This window comes from Vipera berus (genome assembly GCF_964194415.1).
Source record: "Vipera berus genome assembly, chromosome: Z".
Lineage (NCBI taxonomy): Eukaryota > Metazoa > Chordata > Lepidosauria > Squamata > Viperidae > Vipera > Vipera berus.
This window is the reverse complement of record NC_138205.1, coordinates 68,612,222-68,635,799: the sequence shown is the minus strand read 5'-3', so window position 1 is coordinate 68,635,799 and position 23,578 is coordinate 68,612,222. Positions and strand designations below refer to the sequence as shown.

The 23,578-nt window shown below is 38.4% G+C and overlaps 1 protein-coding gene across 1 annotated transcript in view; it reads left to right on the top strand.

Annotated features, from left to right (window-relative positions):
* Positions 1-21,702, top strand: part of STK17A (serine/threonine kinase 17a) — a 31,140-nt gene extending 9,438 nt beyond the window's left edge. Inside the window, exons 2-7 of the mRNA XM_081343595.1 lie at positions 476-688; positions 12,139-12,283; positions 19,055-19,181; positions 20,201-20,249; positions 20,342-20,518; positions 21,348-21,702. Of these exons, the coding sequence (XP_081199721.1) occupies positions 476-688; positions 12,139-12,283; positions 19,055-19,181; positions 20,201-20,249; positions 20,342-20,518; positions 21,348-21,666 (1,030 nt within the window). The 3' untranslated portion in view covers positions 21,667-21,702. The remainder of the gene's footprint in view (positions 1-475; positions 689-12,138; positions 12,284-19,054; positions 19,182-20,200; positions 20,250-20,341; positions 20,519-21,347) is intronic.
* The last annotated feature ends 1,876 nt before the right edge of the window (positions 21,703-23,578 follow it).

Sequence of the window (23,578 nt, the reverse complement as noted above, 5' to 3'; positions counted from 1 at the left end):
ATTTTTGTTAAAATAATTAAAAATATATACATAAAGCTATTGCAAGAATTAATTTTGCCAGTTAAATTCTTCAGATTAAAGTTTTGTTTTTACCTCTTTTGTTTTTACAGTCACATTACATGACATGAATCCTGCCATTCAAACACATGAAAACAAATGACACACAAAATAGCTTCCCAATCTGGATTTTTTTCTATGTGTTTTGAAGTTATAGACAGACAGATTAAGGCTTTTCTTATGTATTTGAAGAGAAAATTAACAATTGTGCATGCTTCTAGAGAAATATTTTAATTTCTCTGAGTCACAATATCCAAGAAAGTTACTAACATTGTCATCTCCACAATCCTTCTGTGTTTCTCAACTAATTCCTCCCCAAAAGATCTTTTAAAGTTCATTAATTAGGAGTACTCTGGTGGACTGATCATACTTTTAAGTTTGCATTCAGTTTATCTCTTGTCCTTCTCTCCAATTGTAGGGGGAAATTTGCAGTAGTAAGGAAATGTATAAACAAAGAGACTGAAAAAGAGTTTGCAGCAAAGTTCATGAGGAAAAGAAGAAAAGGCCAAGATTGTCGAATGGACATAATTCATGAGATTGCAGTCCTGGAATTAGCACAATGCAATCAATGGGTTATTAACTTGCATGAAGTATATGAGACGCCAACAGAAATTATTTTGGTTTTGGAATAGTAAGTAATACCTTTTTATGCTTTAGTATAGTATGTTTAGACTTTTATATATGCTTGATGAAATAATTTCAGTTTCCCTCTAATTTATTTTGATTTTATTCTGCTTATCTCTGGAGCTCTGAACCACATCCAAGCAGTGAACAAGCCAAGAACAAAGAACATGGGAGAAGATAATATGAAAGTATAGAATAAGGTTTCAGTTTTGGAACAGAAAATTATGCCAGAAAGATTGGAGTTTACTAATATGGTAGCAGAAGCAAAGTGCCCCAGATAAATGACTTGAATTACTTTTTTGGTAGTATTTTTATTAAGATTTAGATAGAACAATAAAATAAAAATACAAGCTAATAAGGAGAAAGGGAATAAAATTTTTGTTTGTGTGTGTGTATATCCTCAAGAATATGATATCCCACCCTCATCATGACAAATAAAAACAATTTCATAATCTCTTCACCTTCTCTTATTAAAAAATGTAACACACTTCATTTTACAACACATCCGTTAACAGTAGGCAAATTAAATAAACAAATCTTTTCCAATCCAGTTATCAACAAAAAGCCCAGAACTCTAAAATATTAGAATTAATTAGCTGACTGGTTGCTGTAAGTATAAAGAGGGAGATTCCCTTTTTTCTCTCCTTTTTCCCCCTGTATGTCCTATATACTGTTTAATTCATGCTTTCTGTGTTCCTGACTATTTCGTGCTTTTCCTTTCTGTGTGTATGTATGTGTATGTATATGTATGTGTGTGTATGTGTGTGCATATATATACACACACACATGTATATACATATATGTGTATGTATGTATGATGTATGTATGTATATGTGTGTGTGTGTGTATATATATATATTTACATACATATACACACACACACATACATATACATATACATATACATACACACACACACTATCTTTAATATATAAAATACGAATCCCGGGTACATTCATGTTGAGAAAAATAGTCGAACACCACGATGAATATAAATGAACTGTTTAATAAAGTTATGTTGGCTAACTGCCGATGCCGGAGGTTTGGGAGCTTGCTTATGAAACTGGCTGTTTTTGCGCTCTGCTCATAGAGCGAGTTACCGGTCTACCCGCTTCGGTTGGCTGTATTATTTCTAGTTGTCTCGCATCCGTCCGTGTGCTTTTGGATTCGGGAATTGTTGCCCCTCTTATTGTAACTCTCCATGCCGGTCTCGTTCATGTCTGAATACACATTACTGCAAATTGGCCCCCTAACATCTCTTGTCCTACGGCCGCCCCCCCTGTTGTATATGTGCCCAGTGTCCTGACATAAATTTTTGCATAGGACACATTGGTGATTTACCCCCTTTACTGGTCATAGTTCTTTTCTGTAGCATGGGCCAGCAGTTCAGATCTTGCGCTGGCAGTGCTCATTGCACTTGTAAGTTGTTACGTTGTTCCTCCCACTTCCTTAATGCCTGATAAGCAGGCAGTAGATCTATGTGGCGGTTAACCGAGTGCTCGTCTGACAGCCAAGCCTCCTTCAGCAGTCAGCCGCCCTTGGTGGAATCCTGGAAATGGCTTCTGCACCTGCAAGTTCGAACGTATGGTTGTGGCTGGCCATATGGGCCCATACCTGTGATCGTTGTTCATGCCATCTAATGGCCAGCTCACGTTCATGAATCCTGGTTCAGAGCCATTTGGTCATCTCCCCAACATAGTTACAGTGACAGTCCTTACATTTCCTTCTATATATCACCGAGGATCTTTCTTCATTGGAAAGTGGCTCTTTGGGGTGCATTATTTTGGCACGTAGGGTTTGGTTCGGTTTGTGGGCAATACTGATGTTGTATGGAGCTAATATCCATGCCGCTGCCTCTGACACACCATTGACATACGGCAACGTTGTCCATGCCATTGGTGTGCCTGTATATTGATTCTTATGAGGCTCAAATGGTTAGCTGTACTGTCTAATGAAATCCACTGGATAGCCATTTCACCTGCAGACATGATATAGATGACTCTTCTCCTTGACTCTTGCCCTGTCAGTGTTGCAGTGAGCATTAACACGCTTGATACAGCCGATTTTACGCAACATAGGATGATTGCTCCTGTAATGCAAGATTCTATCGGTATGCATTGGGTTTTGGTGGACGGTCATATGGAGGGTGCTGTCCGGCTGGTGGCTGACCAGCACATCCACAAAAGCAACTGTGCCATTATTCTCTTCCTCTGCTGTAAAATGAATGTCTGGGTAGACCGAATTTAATTCCCTCATGAACCTAGTGCTGTCTTGCCTCTTGATGATCACAAATGTGTCATCCACATATCTTACCCAAAACTTGGGACGATGCATGGACATCAGTTCAGCTTCAAGTTGTTGCAGGACCACCTCTGTGATGATTCTCAAAATCAGGGATCCCATCGGCGTGCCTTTCACTTGCTCATAGATGGCGCCCTGGTACGTAAAATATGTTCTAAGATATGGGGTCATGAGTTGTATAAGGTCTTCGGTGCGGACTGAGTCCTGGTGTGGCCCTTCCTCTTGTTGCAAGTGGCTCCTTATTACCATGATGGCCAGGTCTTGCGGGATCGAGGTGAAGAGTGAGGTGACATCAAAAGACACCATAACCTCATCCTCCTCTACTCTTAAAGATTTTATCCTTCCCAGGAACTCTTCCGATGATTTCACCATGGTCTTGCTTGTTCTCCACCAGATGCCCAATTCGACCACTTAACCATTTAGCCAATCCCAAGGTTGGTGTACCTCTAAACAACACAATGGGTCGCAGAGGGATCCCTTCCTTATGAATATTCAGAAGCCCATAGAATCTAGCCATGGCTGGGTCTCTGGGGTGTATTGTCTTCAATACGTCATCACTGATTTTACCGTCATTTGAATTTCTCCACCAATTTATTCAGCTGGTTTTTGAGAGTGGTCATCGGGTCCTTTGCAATTGTCCTCATATACACATACATATATACACATACATACATACACAAACCAAAATAACAAAGAACAAATAATTTCTTTTTTAAAAGGCAATTCACCAAACCTCCTTACTCTGAGTAATAATACATTGGGATGCAAAGCTAGTTTGAATGCTACAGTTAGGATGTCTAAAATAATTATTGTGGTAAGGACTAAAATGTTTTATTAAATGTAAACAATTTCATTTTTCTAGTTATCAGCAAATACAAAAAAACTCCAACTACAATACAGTAATCCTTGACATATGACATAATTGGTACTTAAATTTCAGTTGTTAAACAGTGCAGTTATTAAGTGAGTCATCACATGGCTAGACTCAATTGTACAACCATTTTTATTGTAGTCATTAAGTAAATCACACAGTCATTAAGTGAATCTGACTTTTTCAATTGACTTTGCTTATCAAAAGCTACCTGGAAAGGTCACCAATTGTGATCACATGATCCTGGGATGTTGCAACTGTCATAAATTCAAGCTAGTTGACCTCAGGGTAGTGCAACAGTCGTAACATTGAGGATAGACCATAAGTCACTTTTACTGAGGAGTCATTACTTTTAATCATTGTTAAACAAATGATCATAAGCCAAAGACTTGTAACAAAACAACCTGACCCATTTTATACCAGCTTTCTATTCCAATCTTTCTTTATAGTTCATACATACAATTGGTAATCCTTGTTACAGATTTCTTTAGTACATTTAACCATCTCTCAGTAAAAAGAAATTATTCCAATTGTCTTCTGGGATTGTCAAAAACAATTTTTCTTTCTCACAGCATGTATTTATACTTTAAAAATAACATCAAGGTCTTAATATTCCAGATTCTATATTCCAACATTTTCTGAGCCCCAATCCTTTAAACATTTACTGTAGTAAAACTTGTCTTGTTTTTTTTGTCTTGCTGTTTATTTAAATTATTAAATAATTAAGAATTATAAGAATAGATCTTCACATTAAGGATGGAAGGTTCTCACCTGATAATTACAGTCTTGTCACTTTGAAGCTAAGTTGAAAGGTAATTTCTGAAGGTGGTTTTCAAGAAAATGTGCAAACTTCATGTCCTTTGAAAAGGCTTAATTGTGGCTGGAGCAATTATCGAAAATGTTCTCATCTCCCAACTCCTTCCCACCTTTCCAGATCTCTTCATGAGGAGCAACTATAAGGAGAACAGTTTGGGCAATCTCATCTCCTCTCTTTCTTAAAAGGGTTATAGGAGCCAATCTATGATTGGCTTCCTTATTAATGGCTGCAAATATAAACTCCAGACTGTTTATATTTTCAGAATATATGCATATATAAATATTTGAGGAAAAGCTATACAACAAGGCTAAAAAAATATTTCTGCACTTCTATTCAGGAAAGATTGGAATATACAGAATTATATTCAACTGACTGTAATATAACTGAATGTTTAGGATTTGAAAATTTGAAGACTTAATGCTGTGGAATTACTTTCTCATACACTTGGTATTCATAAATTACACATACTAAACTTACTTTTTTTTTCTTGTGGATTATAAAACTCCATAATTAATATATATACAAATGCATTGTGCAACTTGGTTGCATCTGAAACTTACTGTGATTAATGCTTTCTTTCCCACTGCTCAGATTGTGGCTGAAATTATTATTATCTATTTGTTATTTTGAAAAATAACTCAAGATGGTGAACATACCCAACACACCTTCCTCCTCCTATTGTCCCCACAACAACAACCCTATGACGTGCATTGGGCTGAGAAAGAGTGACTAACCCACAGGTCGGCATCCTGCAGCTCCCAGTCCTCCGCCGCCACCATGTGTAGTCCAGAAAAAAAAATGGGACTAAAAAAGTTCAACCAATCAATTCAAACTTCTCACAGAAAAAAAACCTTGTGAAGTTTGAATTGATTGGTTGAAGTTCTTTGGTTTGTGGGACTGCCCACAAACCTCTTTTTTTCTTCAGACTGCACGTGGCGACAATGGAGGAAGAGACTGGAGGACTGCTGGAAAGGTGAGTGGGTCAGTCAGATGGGTTGTGCGGTGGTGGTGGTAGTGGAGTTTCTGAGCAGCATATGGACTTGGGCACTGCCAGACCCCCTCCTTCTTTTTCCCCTTTTCTCTCTCTCTTTCTCTTTCTCTGTGTATGTGTGTGTGTGTGTGTGCATGGCACCTCCAAGTCCGCTGATTTACCAGCGAGCCACCGCTGCCTCATCTCCTGCCCTTGCTGCCTCTCCTGTGGAGACACGTTTGCATCTCTCTGTGTCTGTGTGCCACTCAAAGCCATCCTGTAGTGGTTCCAATTGGCCCCAATCGGCCCCTTCATTGCCAAGCATCCCCATGGAAGTTAGTGGAAGTCCACGGCGCCTCGAAAGGCCAGCCGCGGTGCCTCCAGGTCTGTTGGTTTTACCGGCGAGCCACCACCACCTGCAGCTCTGCACCACCTTCTTCCACTCTGAACCGTGGCCTGCGAGGATTCCTCTCCCCACAGCTGCCACGTCTGTTCATTCATTGCCCTGTTGGTGCCGTGAGCTGCGAGCCACAGGGACGCCTTGTCCTGATGGCATCGCTGGCCCGCCTCCGCTGGCTCTTCTGTGCTCCGGCTGTGCCGACGATGTCAGAGCCACGCCAAGCTGCTCGTTGAGTCTGGCGGCATCCCGGAGATGACTTGGGCGATGGCCACGGTCCACACGGTCTGCTCATCAGGCCACCCAGCTTCCTGTCGGACCTGTGGGGAATGGCTGGTAGAGGCAGTGGCAGTCCGGCGTTGTTTTCCCCCCTTGTGAGTGTGTGTGTGAGTGTGTAGGACCTGCAGGGAATGGCTGGTAGAGGCAGCGGAAGTCCGGCATTGTTTTCCCCCCTTGTGAGTGTGTGAGTGTGTGGGACCTGCAGGGAATGGCTGGTAGAGGCAGCGGCAGTCCGGCGTTGTTCCCCCCCATTCGTGTGTTTGTGTGTGTGTGTGTGTCAGACCTGTGCAGAACAGCTGGTAGAAGCAGCGGCAGTCTGGCCTTGCTTCCCCCCCTCGTTCGTGTGTGTATATGTCGGACCCATGGGGAACAGCTGATAGAGGCACTGGCAGTCTGGCATTGTTTCCCCCCCTCATACATGTGTGTGTGACAGACTCATGGGGAACAGGTGGTAGAGGCAGCAGCAGTCTGGCATTATTTCCCCCCCTCGTTCGTGTGTGTATGTGTCAGACCCATGGGGAACAGCTGATAGAGGCACTGGCAGTCTGGCATTGTTTCCCCCCCCCCCCGTGTACATGTGTGTGTGACAGACTCACGGGGAACAGGTGGTAGAGGCAGCAGCAGTCTAGCGTTGTTTCCCCCCCTCATCCGGGTGTGTATGTGTCGGACCTGCAGGGAATGGCTGGTAGGGAGGCGGTGGTATGGCATTTTTCCCCTCCCTCCTCTGTGTGTGTCGGGCCCACACACACACACACACACACACACACACACACAGAGACACACAAGGGGAAACCACCCCGGACTGCTGCTGCCTCTACCAGCCGTTCCCTGCGGGTCTGACACACACAAGGGGGGGAAACAACATGGGACTGTCGTCTCCCTAGCAAACCTCCCCTGTGGGATTTGCTGCCAGGAGGCTGGGCGGCCCAATGAGGAGGCCGTGCGGACCATCAGCCGAGGCCGGGCCACCTCTGGGATGCCGCCAGAGTTGAATAGCAGCTCAGCGCGGCTCCAATATCATCGGCACGGCTGGAACACAGAGGAGCCAGTGGAGGTGGGCCAGCGACACTGCCGGGGCAAGGCATCACCGTGGCTCGCAGCTTGCAACACCAACAGTGTGAGGGATGAACTGGCGTGGCAGCTGTGGGGTGAGGAATCCTCGCGGGCCGTGGTTCAGAATGGAAGAAGGTGGTGCAGAGCTGCAGGAGGTGGTAGCTCGCCAGTAAAACCAACAGACTTGGAGGCATCGCGGCTGGCCTTTTGAGGCGCCGTGGACCTCCATTGACTTCCATGGGGATGCTTGGAAATGAAGGGGCCAATTGGGGCTGATTGAAACCACTGCAGGATGGCTTTGAGTGGCACAGAGACACAAAAAGACACAAACGCATCTCCACAGAAGGGGCAGCAAGGGCAGGAGATGAGGCGGTGGCTCTCTGGTAAATCAGCGGACTTGGAGGCACCATGCACACACACATACACAGAGAAAGAGAGAGAGAGAGAGAGAAAAGGGGAAAAGAAGGAGGGGTCTGGCTTTAAGTGCAGGATGGCTTTAAGTGGCAGAGAGAGAGGCAGAGAGATGAGAGGCAGTAAGGACAGGAAATGAGGCGGTGTCAACCTATGTGCACATGTGCAGACTTAAACGGAGGCTTCCAAACCTGACAAGCATACACATGTGGATATCTGCAACCAGTCGTTGCAAAAAATAGGAAAAAAAGGGGGAAAGTGGGTGTGACTATTTAAAGACCCCCACTTTTCCTTTCCTTCCTCCACTTTGGCAGTGTTGACTTCTGCTCCTCCAATCCTGGCTGCTCCTCGCGGTCCCTGCCTGCCAGCCACTGCATTTAACTTTTATTTGATTGGCGGACTGGGGAGAGAGGCACTCCCCAGCTTCTTTCCACTCCTGCCGGTGGTGATTTCTGAGAGCAGGGAGGAGCTGCCTGCTGGGCAAGCCCCGAAAGCTTTCTTCCTCTCCCCGATTTTGCCTTTCTTGATCGCCCTCTGATGTAGGCATCTGCTGGGTTTCCTCAACCTCCCCCGCCCATTTTATTTTAATCCCACCACCGCCTCCCTCTTTCGCAAAGCCTCAAAAGATTTGCCACAGCAGCTCCTTCTCCCCATCGGCCTCCTCCTCCGTTCCCTCGGAACCTTTGCGCCAAAAGGTGGAAAGAAGAAAGTCCCAGAGAGGGAGAGCGCAGGGTGGGGGGAGAGCAGTCTTTTCCGAGGGGAGGAAAAGCCAGGAGCCGTCCATACCAGAGGTGGATGGGGGCAAGGCCGGTGCATGTTTTGCCTTAGGCTCCATTCTTCAATGAAGCGCGCGTGCACATTTTGCAGCTCCCAGTTTTTTCTTTTCTGAGGGAACTGGTTCCGAGTGGCTCTTTCACTGTTTCAGGCTGCTGACCCCTGGACTAACCCAAGTTCACCTGGCTGATTTCATGGCTAAGGCAGGACTTGAACTTCTGTTTTCTAGCCTGGTGCCTTAACTACTAGACCAAACTGATTCTTGAATATGAAACAACAGCTCAAAATATTATTACATTAATAAATGTAGTTGTCATTAAAAATATAGTAGCTGACTTCATTTTGCATTTAAATTTAGATGTTTTAAATTAATGATTCCCTGGATTAGTCCTATGGCACCTATATCAATTTCCTACTAGCATTCCCTGCAACTAAGAATTGTTTCATAGAATTATGAAGTAAAATACAAATATACATCTTTACAGTATCATCGTAAGGATGTGATAAGGAACCTACCAATAGCTTCATCAAGAAAAGGTAGTTATGGCAGGTTCATTGTTGAATGAGACACAGTTGACATTTATAGTGTTCTTCCTGACCCTTTGATTATATGCCATACAAAGCCACTCTTGCAAGAAGCCTTTATTCTCCCTGACTTAATGGGAGTCCTGTTTTAGTTGTTTCAGATAATATAAGGACCTTGCCACTGCTAGTTGATCATTACTAAAAAGCAGCATAAAAGATGTTGATGGGGGAGGGCCGCAAGGCTGTCAAGATACTGGATTTGCTTTTAATATATTAATCATATATTGCTATCAAAGACAGCGGCCTGCTGAATCAACAGTAAGAAGTTATTAAGCAAGCATCTATCCTTGCTTTAACATTGCTGTTCCTGCACAAGTACTTTGTTGGAAATCTTTGGGTTTTACCTGGAAACAAATCCATTTGAGACTTGGTTCTACATCTTTGTATTTGATGATAAGTCCTCAAGATAGAACAAGAGTCTTCTAATGTAAATGTTCTACCCACCCTGTTCAATCTTTTTTAAAAGATTGAATCAATAGACAGCTGACTAAATCAATCTGGAATAGTCTTGAAAATATCAGGGCTATTTTTACTAGGTTGTGTGGCTTGGGAATAGCACATGGCAGTGCACAAGAGGTGCACATGAATCAGGAAAGGCATGCGGATGACAGTGCAGACAGGGAAATTGGACGGAGATGCCCAAGAAGTGTTGCATGGGTTGGAGAAGACATGTGGGAGGTGGTGTGGACTGGGGAAGGCACATGAGGGCAGCACAGGTGGGAACATGCAGAGGATGGCATGGATGGAAAGAATATGCACGGGTTCTCAAAGGTGCTTTTTCAAAGGCAACTGGATTGCATTTCCTGGAGAAAGAATGAAGCTTCTTGGATGAGAAGCAAAACATCGTCATCTTCTTCCTCAAGGAAAAACAGTCTATTTGAAAAGGCACATTTGAGACAACCATGACCTGCATGATTGAGAATCTCTGTAGACATTATTGAGGGGTTTCTTCCCCCTTGCTTCTCCTCCCTTTTCCCTTCCTTTTCCAGTTGGCAGATAAATAGTTACTAATGGGGGAGGGAGGAAACAAGGAATGGTGAGACTGGCTCGGAAACTCTCATGAAATGTTTAAAATGATGATCACATGATTGCAGCAGCAGCTTAGCAGGAGCCAGTAATACTGAAGCCAGCCACAACTTTCCTTAATGTCATTCCCTTGGGAATCATGGGTCTTGGATTTTGGAGACATTCTGTAAGTTGAATACTTTGGTTCAAAAATTGTGGCCCTAGGATACACTGTTTAACCTAGCTAGAGGTCATAACAATGGGAGTTTTAGTAGTATATTGATATCTATATCTTATTAAAAATTGAAATTAGGATTTTAAAAAATATTTCTTTATTTGATCGCATGAACCCTCTGAAAGAAAACTGCTCTGAGAATTGCTTCACTTGGTGGTCTGTTGACCCCATTAGGTAGAGCAGACCAGGAAATCAATTCCACTGGAAGGCTAAAACTATTTCTATAATAACAGAAACTTGAAGGTCTAATAAAGCTTCCTCCTCCTTCTATTTAGTAAATTAGGGAGGCATTTGCCTCTTCTGAATGTTGCTTCATTTGTGACTCCAAAAATGCTTTAGTTCCTTTTATCTAGTCAATACTGTAGATCTTGTGACTCCACTTCAAAATCATCTTCCTTAATTTATACATAGCCTCAATAGCTGAATCTAGATATGACACTATATGCACAACTCAGTTAAAATTAAGTAAAGTGAAGTGTTAACATGATGTTAAGTGAAGAAGGTAAATGATCACATGACACCTAATTTGAACATACTGCATTATCTATCTATCTATCTATCTATCTATCTATCTATCTATCTATCTATCTATCTATCATTTGACTTCTGTTGTCTTCTATGTCGCCCATTTCATTGAGGCATTTCTAGGCAGTTTATAGTCAAGGAATTAAAATACCACATAAAACATTAAAACGATAAATCAGAACATTCAAAAACTCAGGTACAATCAGTCTATGATCTGCCAGACCCAATTTAAAGTATGTGATAGGGTTGGGCTCAAGTATTTCAAATGTTGCCCCCCCAACACTATCCAGTAGAATAAGATTACTCAGAGAGGCATTGCCTGTAGTTCCACTGGTAGATAATATTTCTTTTTATTGATTATATGCCTATCCTGAGCTTTTCTAGAAGGAAAAAGAGTATATTAATTAATTATTTCTAGAAAAAGTACTCTCTGTAACACTTCTTATACAAGGAAAGAAAAAGATTAATGCAGCATAGCATAGCCACTGCTTGTTACAAAGAAAACTTACTCATCTGGTCTAGATATATTATTTTAACTATGGAAGGATTTAATGAAACTGATTATTTGTTTAATTTTTATTTTCAGACCAATTGTCTTTTTAAAGATTAGGGATACGTGATTTAAACTTGAAAATAGGATATTTCGTTTATGAGGGTTTTTAAAATAAATATTGCTTAGTGAGATATTGCAAAGTGTTTCTCTGGCACAACCTTTATACTTTTCTAAAGACAATCCATGCATAGATTGTTAACAACAACTAAAAGGTTCATTTTTGATATACCGTAAGTTTATTTTTCATTTTTATTCTTCCATTTTTACATCAAAAAATCTCAAATATAGTAGCTGAGTTCCCTCTTACTAAACTGAAGTGTAAACACTCTATTTAATCTAAGAACCTAAACAATGATATATTTTACTTAAATAGTTTGTGGTGGTTGTTATAAAACTTTGAACTTCCTTCCAAAGGAGGTTTGGTTAATTCTACATTTGCTGACAGGCAAATATATATTTCATTCAGTTCTGATGTTGAAATTGACTTGCCTTTGAACTTGCTCTAATCTGTTAAGTCTTTTGATTCCCATGGGTGTATTTTTATTTGAATTTTAATTAAAATGCTTTAACTTATTAAAAATTACCTTAAGCATAATTTTTAATATATAGATGAGATATAAATATATTATTAAGAGTGAATAATTGGAAATTTAAAAACAAATACAGTATCCTTATTCTCAGTGCTGCTGGTGGAGAAATCTTTGACCAGTGTGTAGCTGAAAGAGAAGATGCCTTCAAGGAAAAAGATGTTAAGCGTCTCATGAGGCAGATTTTAGAAGGAGTTTCCTTTTTACATCAAAATAATGTAGTTCATCTTGACTTGAAGGTAAGATAATGATTCTGAAGAATTGAAGCAATATTAAGAATCCATTTTCCTCTTAAACTCTTCTTTATATTAAAAGTTGTTTTATTTTTTTTTAGATGTTCTGATTGCTTTTTTGAAGAATAGACAGAGACGTTTTAAAGGTTTGATTTTTGGTGGAAAAGACTTCTTCCTATTTAGGAACTTGCTTATGCCTCTGCCAAACTGTTCTTCAGTTGATACCAGTATGTACTGCAGGTTATTTTAGCTCTGGGTTTTTTCCTGATAATCAGCTGTACATCCAAATATAATGTTACGCAATTGTGTAGAGTCCGAACTGACAATCTTCTAATATTGCATACTTTAGTACATATTCATTGTGCACATGTGAAACAGCTTTTGTCTTGTTCCTCAATTTCTTGAAACACTAAAATAGGAAATCTGGCGTACCTGCCAGGTCAGGTACTGGCAGAGGGAAAGGGAGCGTATTTATGTAACTGCAGATTAAAAACTACAATTTCAGGTAAATAATTGGATCTACATGGTTTTTGTCTATTATGCGTATGGGGTGATTAATGTTTACCTCCCATATGATAATGTAGTGCATCATGCCAAAGAAGGATTGAGAGAAAAAAAACTTTTATCAAAATGATGTTTGAATTCCTACTTGATGAAGGTTAATGTTTGAAACTGTAATGTTCTCTTGCAGCAGTCTGGTTAAGGAACACTATGTTGTATATAATGGAAAATGAAGATGCATTCATTTTACACTGATTCCTAGACAAATTGATTCCAGTTGACCTACAATGTTACAAACCAGTGTTATTGTCTGAACAAAACATGAGTAATGACAGGCAAATCCTATTTGGGTTCCCCATATAAGAAAGTCTTGGAAACCAATAAAATATTACAGTGGAGTGCCACATAAAGCTAAAGAAGATTGCACATCCAGAAAATGCAGAAAAGGAAGGCAGGAAAACTATGTATAATATTGGCATATGGGTAGATCCATGATCATCTTAGAGAAAACAGTAGCATCTGATGTGAAAACCATACTTTTACTTTGGAATTTCAAATAGTTTCATCAGTTTTGCTGTCACAACATGTGCTGTTATTAAAAACACCGATTTCGGTATCAATATCCAGAGATCAACAGTTACCTGTGATATGAATGTTAGGACAAAATAGTTGATATATACAGAGATATAATCTTGCTGTAAGACATAAGGCATTATTAGAATAGAATAGAACTGGAAGGGATCTTGGAGGTCTTCTAGTCCAGGGCTTTTCCACCGGTGGTACGCGTATCACCGGTGGTACATTGGCACCTGGCAGGTGGTGTGCGGCCTTCCTAGCAGGGGAAGGGAATGAGCTGAACTGGCGGCAGCACAAGACTGAACAAGAGACGGCTGGAACTGCAGGGCTGTCAGGGCTCAGCAGAAGTGCCAGGATCAGCGCCGGGATCCAGCTGATTGGCACTTCTTCTGATTGGCGCTTCTTCAGGGCTCAGCAGAAGCACCAGGATCAGCGCCCGATTCCAGCTTTTTCCTTTGCAGGGAAGGGGGCAGGAGGGGGGTTGAGGCTTCCACATTCCTCAAATCTGGGCAAAGCAAGGCAGTGAGAACTGGAAGTTGCCACTCGCCTGCCTCATGCTGCCACTTGGAAATCTCATGACATGATCACTGGATGAATACCTGGAAATTTTACTTTTTAATTAAGTTCTCTTCTTATGTGCCTTTTTATCATTTTCCATCTTGGGATGTATAGCATCCTGTAAGCTTTTGTTTCAAAGTTAAGGCCAAAAAATCTAACACCACCAAACTAAAGCAATATTTACATTGGTAAAAAGTGCATGCTTTACATAATTACAGGTTTTGCTGTCTGTAAAAAAATATATTTAATTTGAAAAATGAGACTTAAGGCCAAAAAGATGTTATGCTGACTAATCAGATAAGCAAAGCCTTACAACACAGTTACAGTACAATGTACATATAAAAGGAGCTCTATTGGACTCCCTGTAGATATGCTCAGATCAAGTTGTATATACTTTTGTAACATGACAGGTGTGGAGAGCAGATTTGCTGTATCAAGACATTCTGACCTGTATCCCAGTTAAGATAAGGATTTGCATCACTAGTGCAAGATATGATTCAGGTCCAACTTGGCAGTTCTATTTTAATTTAATTTTAACTGGCTGCCAGATTAAACTCTAGGTCTGAGTCAGAAATTAAATTCCCACTTACTGATCTTCTGACTAATCAACAGCCACAGAACTTTAATGAACCCTGCTATTAAAGGATAGGTTTTTCAAATTTGATCCTTGCCTATATTAAACAAGATTACTGCTACTACTTCTAACAAAATTCTAGGATTATTGAATATGTAACTTCAAATGTGGACATCTTTCCTTAAGATTGTCTATGCAATGTAGTACACATACACATAAACACACACCCTTTCTATTTTGTGAAGGGAATTACTTCTCTATTTTCCTTTTTAAAAGGTCTGGATTTTTTTAGTTTGCCATATTATATAAAAAAGGAATAAAAACTGATGAAAACAACAAATCTCAAATGTCTTTGCCTCTTCAGAGGCTGGAACAAGTTGGCTGGAACAAACTGCATATTAAATCCACAGAGCTGAAATAGTGGCTCCTGAAAACATGGTCACCCTCTCACAGTGACCAGGATCTCAGGAAATTTATAGTACTGTGATATAAATTCTAGTGAAGTAAAGGATTACCATTGTAGCAAACCACTTTGGCAAGGAAGAAAGAACTATGCTAGTAAAAAGTAAAGCCTTCACTTGGATTGAGACCAGGATATTAATATACTGTTAATTGGAAGAAATACAGAATGACTTTTCTGAGTTGACACAAAGAGCCAAGCCCAGAATATTTGAAGAGTGTTATTGTTAAGATATCTTGGAAATGGTTGTATTGATATTGCAGGACAACTAGTTAAAGATATACTTTGAAACATAATGTTAACTACATTAGAGAGGTTGGTGAACCTCAGCCGAGCACTAGTAAGTGCTCAGGGTAAGGTTGCAGCATAAAGAGAGAAATCTATTGATTTCTCAAATCCACCTGGTGAAAGTACTGTCAGTATATATAATTGATACTCTGTCAAATTCAAACTTTTTAGTTTCGAAAATAAATTCTTGATGATGACCAGAATTACAAGACCATTCCAGAATATTCAGAATTCTACAAAGCTTGATCTGAACTATAGCCTTCAGGAACAACTTAACATATTGGAAATAAATATTGGAATTGTTGTAATCATTAAGGTAGTGTAATAAGAAAAGCAAACCTGCAGTTTCCTGAACAGATACTGTAATGATTATCTGTTCAGGACAAATGATATACAAAATAATCTTTGGTTCATGTAATAATCATCATCTTAAACTGATGATGGGGCAGACATAAATTAATGAATGCTAGGTTGACAGCAGTGACATTTGTCCTAAATAGGTGGGTAGAAATGTAAATAACATATGGTAAAATCCAAAGCTTTGATGGGAAGAAATGTTACATGCCTGATAAGAAATCATCACGTTTTTCTTATGTTTTCTCTTGAAATTTGAGATTATTTTTTCTCTGAAGCTGAGCCCAGAAGGTGGGATTTACATTCTTTTCCCAGAAAAAAGGCACAAATTTAGCCCCAAGCCAAGTCTCCAAATCAGGAAAACAAGGAAAGTCTGGTGGTGGTGGTGGTGGGGAAACCAGTAAGAATAAAAGTTATGACTTTGTGAAATCTTAATTGAAGATGATTTATAATTGGCTTGTGCATAGCTCAATGATTTAGGAATGGAAATAGTGTGCTTTGAACATGAATTCTCACTGTGAAATACTATCTATCTGAATTATCTATAGATATTCATTATTTGTACTGTTTTTTGTGATTCTGGGATAAATTGGTGGATTTAGTTGGTTGCTTTCTCTCCATGTTCTTCTTAAACTTATGATGGAACAACATAACGGACTGAATCAATGGGAGACAGAATCAATCCAGAGTCCGATAAAGACTCTGTTCTGATGAAGGATAAGTGAATTGTTCCATTATAGATGAGACAGATGTGACTGAGATAGTGATAAAGTTGATAGCATAAATATTGTTATGGATTGAAATTCCTTCTCCTACAATAAGCTTAGAGGCAGGAGATTTATCCCTTTTTGCCAATTTTCACAATCTTGAACAGTGAGGCAGAAATCCCTCTCTTCCATTCACAAAAGGAAAGAGAAAAAACAGTCCAACCTACCAAAAACAGTGCCATAAAAACAGAATAGAAATGCAAGTTAAGATAGGCAAGAAAATGGTAAGTGAGCACCTGTCCAGCCTAGACGAGTTCAAATCATCAGGACCAGATGGATTACACCCCAAGGTTCTCAAGGGACTGGCAGACATGATCTCAGAACCACTGAACTATATTTTTCAAAGATCCTGGAGCATTGGGGAACTACCAGAGGACTGGAAGAGAGCTGATGTAGTTCCCATCTTCAAAAAAGGGAAAAAAATAGATCCAGGAGACTACAGACCTATCAGCCTGACCTCAATACCTGGGAAGATTCTGGAAAAGATAATCAAACAACAAATCAGCGAACACCTTGATGCAAACAAAGTCATCGCTAAAAGCCAACATAGGTTTGTAAAAAACAGATCATGCCAGACAAATCTTATTACATTCTTTGACCAAGTGACAAAATTAGTGGACCAGAGGAATGCTGTAGATATAATTTACTTGTACTTCAGTAAGGCATTTGATAAAGTAGATCACAACCTACTACTTGATAAGATACAAAAATGTGGGTTAGATAGCATCACCACCAGATGGATTCGTAGCTGGCTGACTGGCTGTACTCAGCGTGTGGTCATCAATGGAACTGCATCTACATGGAAGGAAGTGTGTAGTGGGGTGCCCCAGGGCTCTGTTCTGGGCCCAGTGCTCCTCAACATCTTCATCAATGATTTGGATGGCGGGATAGATGGGGAACTCATCAAATTTGCAGACGACACCAAGCTGGGAGGAATAGCCAATACTCCAGAAGATAGGCTTAAGATACAGGAGGATCTGGACAGACTTGAACACTGGGCGCTATCTAACAAAATGAAATTCAGTGGTGAAAAAGTAGGGTTCTACATTTAGGCAGGAAAAATCAAATGCACAGGTATAGCATAGGTGGTACCTTGCTCCATACTAGTAACTGTGAGAGGGATCTAGTTGGACAATCACTTCAATATGAGCCAGCAGTGTGCTGCAGCTGCCAAAAAAGCCAACACAGTGCTAGGCTGCATTAAGAGAGGGATAGAATCAAGATCATGTGAAGTACTAATACCACTTTACAATGCCTTGGTGAGGCCACACCTGGAATACTACATCCAGTTTTGGTCATGATGTAAAAAATATGTTGAGACTCTAGAAAGAGTACAGAGAAGAGCAACAAAGATAATAATAATAATAATAATAATAATAATAATAATAATAATAATAATAATAATAATAATAATAATAATAATAATAATAATATAAAGTTGGAAGGGACCTTGGAGGTCATCTAGTCCAACCCCCTGCTCAGGCAGGAAACCCTATACCATTTCAGGCAAATGGCTGTCCAGTCTCTTCTTAAAAACTTCCAGTGTTGGAGCATTCACCACCTCTGGAGGCAGGTTGTTCCACTGGTTAATTGTTCTAACTGTCAGGAAGTTTCTCCTTAGTTCTAGGTTGCTTCTCTCCTTGACTAGTTTCCATCCGTTGCTTCTTGTCCTGCTTTCAGGTGCTTTGGAGAATAGCTTGACTCCCTCTTCTTTGTGGTAGCCCCTGATGATGATTGGGGGACTGGAGGCTAAAACATATAGGGAACGGTTGCTGGAATTGGGTATGTGTAGTTTAACGAAGAGAAGGGTGAGGGGTGATATAGCAGTTTTCCAATATCTCAGGGGCTGCCACAAAGAAGAGGGAGTCTAGCTAGTCTCCAAAGCACCTGAAAGCAGGACAAGAAGCAACGGATGGAAACTAGTCAAGGAGAGAAGCAACCTAAGAACTAAGGAGAAACTTCCTGACAGTTAGAACAATTAACCAGTGGAACAACCTGCCTCCAGAAGTGGTGAATGCTCCAACACTGGAAGTTTTTAAGAAGAGACTGGACAGCCATTTTTCTGAAATGGTATAGGGTTTCCTGCCTTAGCAGGGGGTTGGACTAGATGACCTCCAAGGTCCCCTCCAACTTCTTCTTCTTCTTCTTCTTCTTCTTCTTCTTCTTCTTCTTCTTCTTCTTCTTCTTCTTCTTGTTCTTCTTCTTCTTCTTCTTCTTCTTCTTCTTCTTCTTCTTCTTCTTCTTCTTCTTCTTCTTCTTCTTCTTCTTCTTCTTCTTCTTCTTCTTCTTCTTGTATTTGAAACCTTTCTCTTACACTAGAGTATTTGCAAAATTGAGCTATAAGGCTGAAAGAGACGCACAGAGGAAGAAGATAATTTTTTATTTATTTATTTTTATTACATTTATATCCCGCCCTTCTCCGAAGACTCAGGGCGGCTTACAAGCTTAGCAGTAATGTCCATAAACTCACAAGAACTAACTTACAATTTTTTATAAAGAAAAATTATAAAAATTATAGCAACAACCAATTTAATTGTGTCTATGAATCTTACAATTTTCCTTCATCAGACCCTGCAGATATACTTCTGTTTGTCAAACCATTTCTAGCTATTTATGTGAAAAAGTGCACATACTCTTATTTCTGTTTTTAATGGCTGAAATATTTTCCAGTAAGCTTATTTCCCTTTATATGTTTTCAGCCACAAAACATTTTGTTAACTTGTGAATCGTCATTGGGAGAAATTCGGATAGTTGACTTTGGACTTTCCAGAGTAATGAAAAATAGTGAAGAACTAAGAGAAATTATGGGAACACCTGAATATGTTGGTATGTTTGTTATTTATGTGATATTCAGAGCAAATACCTTGCAGCATATAATGTAAATGTTTGAGTTATGTGATATTTATCAGAATTTAAACAAGGTATTTAATATTTAAGAATTTAATGTTTCATATCTTACAATATCCAATTTTTATTACAATAGAAATTCAGAAGAACTAATAAAACCTTTTCACAGTTTGTGTGAGCATAACCTACATTCATTAATTAGCATTACATTGCTTAGATTTCATTTGATTCTTGCAGCTGGGCTGGCAAAGCAGATTTTCCAGCCATCTTTTTCCCAAGGTAACAATAGTAATAGCACTTAGACTTATATACTGCTCTATAGTGTTTTACAGCACTCTCTGGGCAGTTTACCTCTGAAGGATGGAAGACTGAGTCAACCTTGAGCCCATTAAAATTGAAATCCAGGATATGGACAGAGTTAGCCAGCAATACTGCATTCTAATCACTGCAACACCTGGGCTTTCATAAAGTAGTTCCTCTAATTCTGTGAAAATGCTTTGTAGAATATTGAAAGCATTTTATCTGCATGTAAAGTAAGTTATAGGAAGGACACTTGTGAAAAATCAAGTAATTGCACTTTCATTACCATCCATTCCTGTAAACTGAGTTTTTGGAGATTCTCCTTACACAGTATGTCCCAGTACTATATAATTTCTTAGAAATCTCAAAAAAGATAGTAAAATACTATTTAGTCATGATCACAATAAGAAAATAATTAGGTTTTAATAAATTGCTTCCAGAATGCAATGCTCATTTTTTAATATTCAAGATTTATTACAAGTTTGATGTTTATACAATTTGCCTTTGAATGTAAAATTTGCTTAGCATGTGTTACACTTCAACATCTCCAAATGTAGTTTATATATTCTATCCCTTTCACATTCCCTTTCACATTTGTTTCTACCAAGTAATTTGTACGTCAAAAGAAATACAAACCACCATCTCTTTGCTTTCTTATTGTTGTCTTTTTAGCAATTTAACTGTATTTTTTCTAATAGCTCCAGAAATCCTAAGCTATGATCCAATCAGCACTGCAACAGATATGTGGTAAGAAAAACTCTTTATTGAAATGTTAACTCAAAACCACATATTTTTCTCTCATGAAGCTTATACATTTTTATTTTGTTTTTCTTATTTAGGAGCATTGGAGTGTTAACATATGTCATGCTAACAGGAGTGTCACCTTTTTTGGGGAATGATAAACAAGAAACGTTCTTAAATATATCTCAGATAAATGTAAATTACTCTGAAGATTTTGATCTTGTATCTGAATATGCAGTAGATTTCATCAAATCTCTTTTGATTAAAAAACCCGAGTAAGATGTATTTTAATTATTTTGCTTCATGAATATTAACCTATGCAAATGAAAAAAGAATTGCAAATGTAAATGATTAAAGTTACTTTACTCTTGGCGTAATATATTTCACAATGACATATCGTGATTTTGCATTAGCAGTAAAAACAGGTAAAGGTTCCCCCGCACATGCGTGCTAGTCATTTCCAACTCTAGGGGCTGGTGCTCATTTCCGTTTCAAAGCTGAAGAGCCAGCGCTTGTCCGAGGACGTCTCCATGGTCATGTGGCCGGCATTTCCCACCGTAGTGGTGGGAAGCAGTAGATTTAGCTAAATTTGAATGATTCTCAAGATTAAACTGAAAAAATAAAACTTTATAGGTATGATTTTATTACATGTAATTTAACTTTTCTGGAGGGAGATTCACAGGTTGGTGTTCAGGGCTACTGTGATATAATCTATTTATTTCATCCTAAAATAAAAAATAAGCTGTGATGAAAATGTAAGCTCTAAAAAAGAATTTGACTACTCGCAATAGATTGTATGCTAACATTTGAAAAACATAGTTCATGTGAAGTTGAAATATTCTCAAAGCTAACAGGATCCCAGAGAGGCGTTTTCTTCAAAATGATCAAAATGTTCATCCAGATAAAATAACTGTCATAATGTCACTACTGAATTATTCTTAGTTGTGATTTATGATTATTCAAATTATGCAGTTTAATTTAGTATATAATTTGCAGTACAAGTCAACATTTAAAATAATGTGAAATAGATTTTGAATGTCATTTTAAGCTTTTAAATTTTGTTGCCAGACTCTTTTAAGTCAATTTCTCTCTTTTTCTGTTTAGGAAACGGGCAACTGCAGAGGAATGTTTGCTGCATTCTTGGTTGGCTCAAACTGATATTGCTGATAAAATATGCTGTATTAAAAACACAGAAGATGAAACAAATGCCATTATTGTAAATGAAGTGTCTACATCTGAAAATTCTACAAATGGAGAAAAAACAGAAGAACCAATAGTAAAAGAAGAGCTTATTTTAATGGCTTCCTATACACTGGGTCAATGCAGGCAATCAAAAAAAGATAAAATTGTTACACACAAAACTATTTCAAAATTATTTAAATTTAAGGAACCATTCCTCCATGAAATACCTGGAGTTTACTGAAAATACTGAATACCTGCAATTTATTGAATTGCAGCTTGCTTCTTCTTTGACCCCTAACTTGCAAGATTGGCTCTTTTCTGTTAGATCAGTTATGTACAGCCAAATAACATTCATATAAAAATGTTCTTGTAAAGTAGAAGGAAAATGTTAAAAATCATCTGCCAAACACCTTAATATTCTATGGACTTGATAATATTGGAAATACTTAATACAGAAAAAAGTTGAAACATTAGTTTATTTTAAAATATCCAATACATGTAAAGCATTGTTTTAGATGTTCTGTTCAATTATGTATTCATGGTAGACATTTCAGTTGCCTGAATAAAACTGATGTATTTTTTCAGGTGCATAAAATAGCAACAGTTAGAATTTGAATACTAGTATATAATCCTGTTCAGTTTCCAGATTTCATTATTTAATATTATTTCTGATAAATGCCTATCTGTACTCCTAACTTTGATTTTAATGTTTGCCGTTGGGAAGTTTTTTAAAAATATGTATATTATTTTTAGTATTTAATTTATATACTTATCATTTCTTCAGTTATTAGGTAAAAAATGCAAAGTATTTTTAGTTTCTAGTATGTTTAGATCGAGTTGTATCTAATTTGGCCAGTGGGCTTTTACTAATCCTATTTTTAGCTTTGCTCCTAAATTTATTTTATTTCAACGCTCCTAGTTTATCAAGATGTTTTGTCTTCTTTAAAAAAAATTGATCACAGAAATAGATATCTTGCTATTTTGCAGATTATTTTTTCTTCTATCCACTTATAAAAGGATAGCTGTGCTATAACTCAAAGGATCAAAGACCCCCAGAAACCTACTTATATGCAGAATGTGCATCATGCAGTTTATCTTATATTTGTTTGCTTCTTAAAATTTGTATTCTACATTCATGAAAAGTGCTTTATTTCTAATAGATTCAGAACATATTTAGATTGTATGATTCAAATAGAATAAATTGATTAATTTTCTGTAAAATTGCACTAAAAACTTGAAGAAATGTTCAATATAAAGCTAGTATATTAATTTATATTAAGTATAAATGCAAGTTTCTGACTTCATACTTCTTTATAAGAAATTGTGAGGCTCTAGCAGTGCTTCTCACAAGTTAAAAATGGAATTTTGAGGAAACATTGATTTGGTGCTTATTATTAATTAATGCAATATTTGTATTTGTGTCTTTCCATATTTCAATTCAGGTGCATTCTTAATATATATATATTTTTCTTAGCTCGTAGTTGTGAATCTGAAAAAACTAGGCTTTTACAATTATGAGTTACCTATACACAATGAAACCATGATTTATTGTACTTGGATACAGAGGATGTCTGTTATTTTCAATTGCATATTAAATTGGACACTATGTCATCCACAGCAAGATCATTACACAAGTGATGTGAATTATGCTATTTGTATTATTTTTGTTACTGTGTGATTATAAAACGATGACAATTTACCAATGACTGTAATGGACCCTGTCCATTATGGTTGCATGTTGCAAGACAGCCTCACTACATAGCCCCTTTCCCTTCTCTCACTGAAGTGTTCATTAAAAAAATCTTATCATTTCTTCTAGGCAGCTTCTAGTTGGAAGTATAGATAAGGACTTGGACCTTGGATACTTTGATCATAATGCAGCACAGTCAGCAGAAAGTAGGAGTACCAAATAGTGTTATGAATAGTAGATAAACACCATGTCTTTAAATAGCTAAGCAATTTTATAAAATCCTGATAGGTGCACTATGATTATGGAAACACCGCCTTTAAATACTGCAGCCCAATTGGGTTCTTCCATTGGCCAATACAAAAATTATTTCTTTCATATGATAAACTGGTTTTTCTGGTTCTTTGATGATCTTTAGAATTTGCATATCATAATTTTTTTTCAATTCCCAAAGAGGAATATTTGT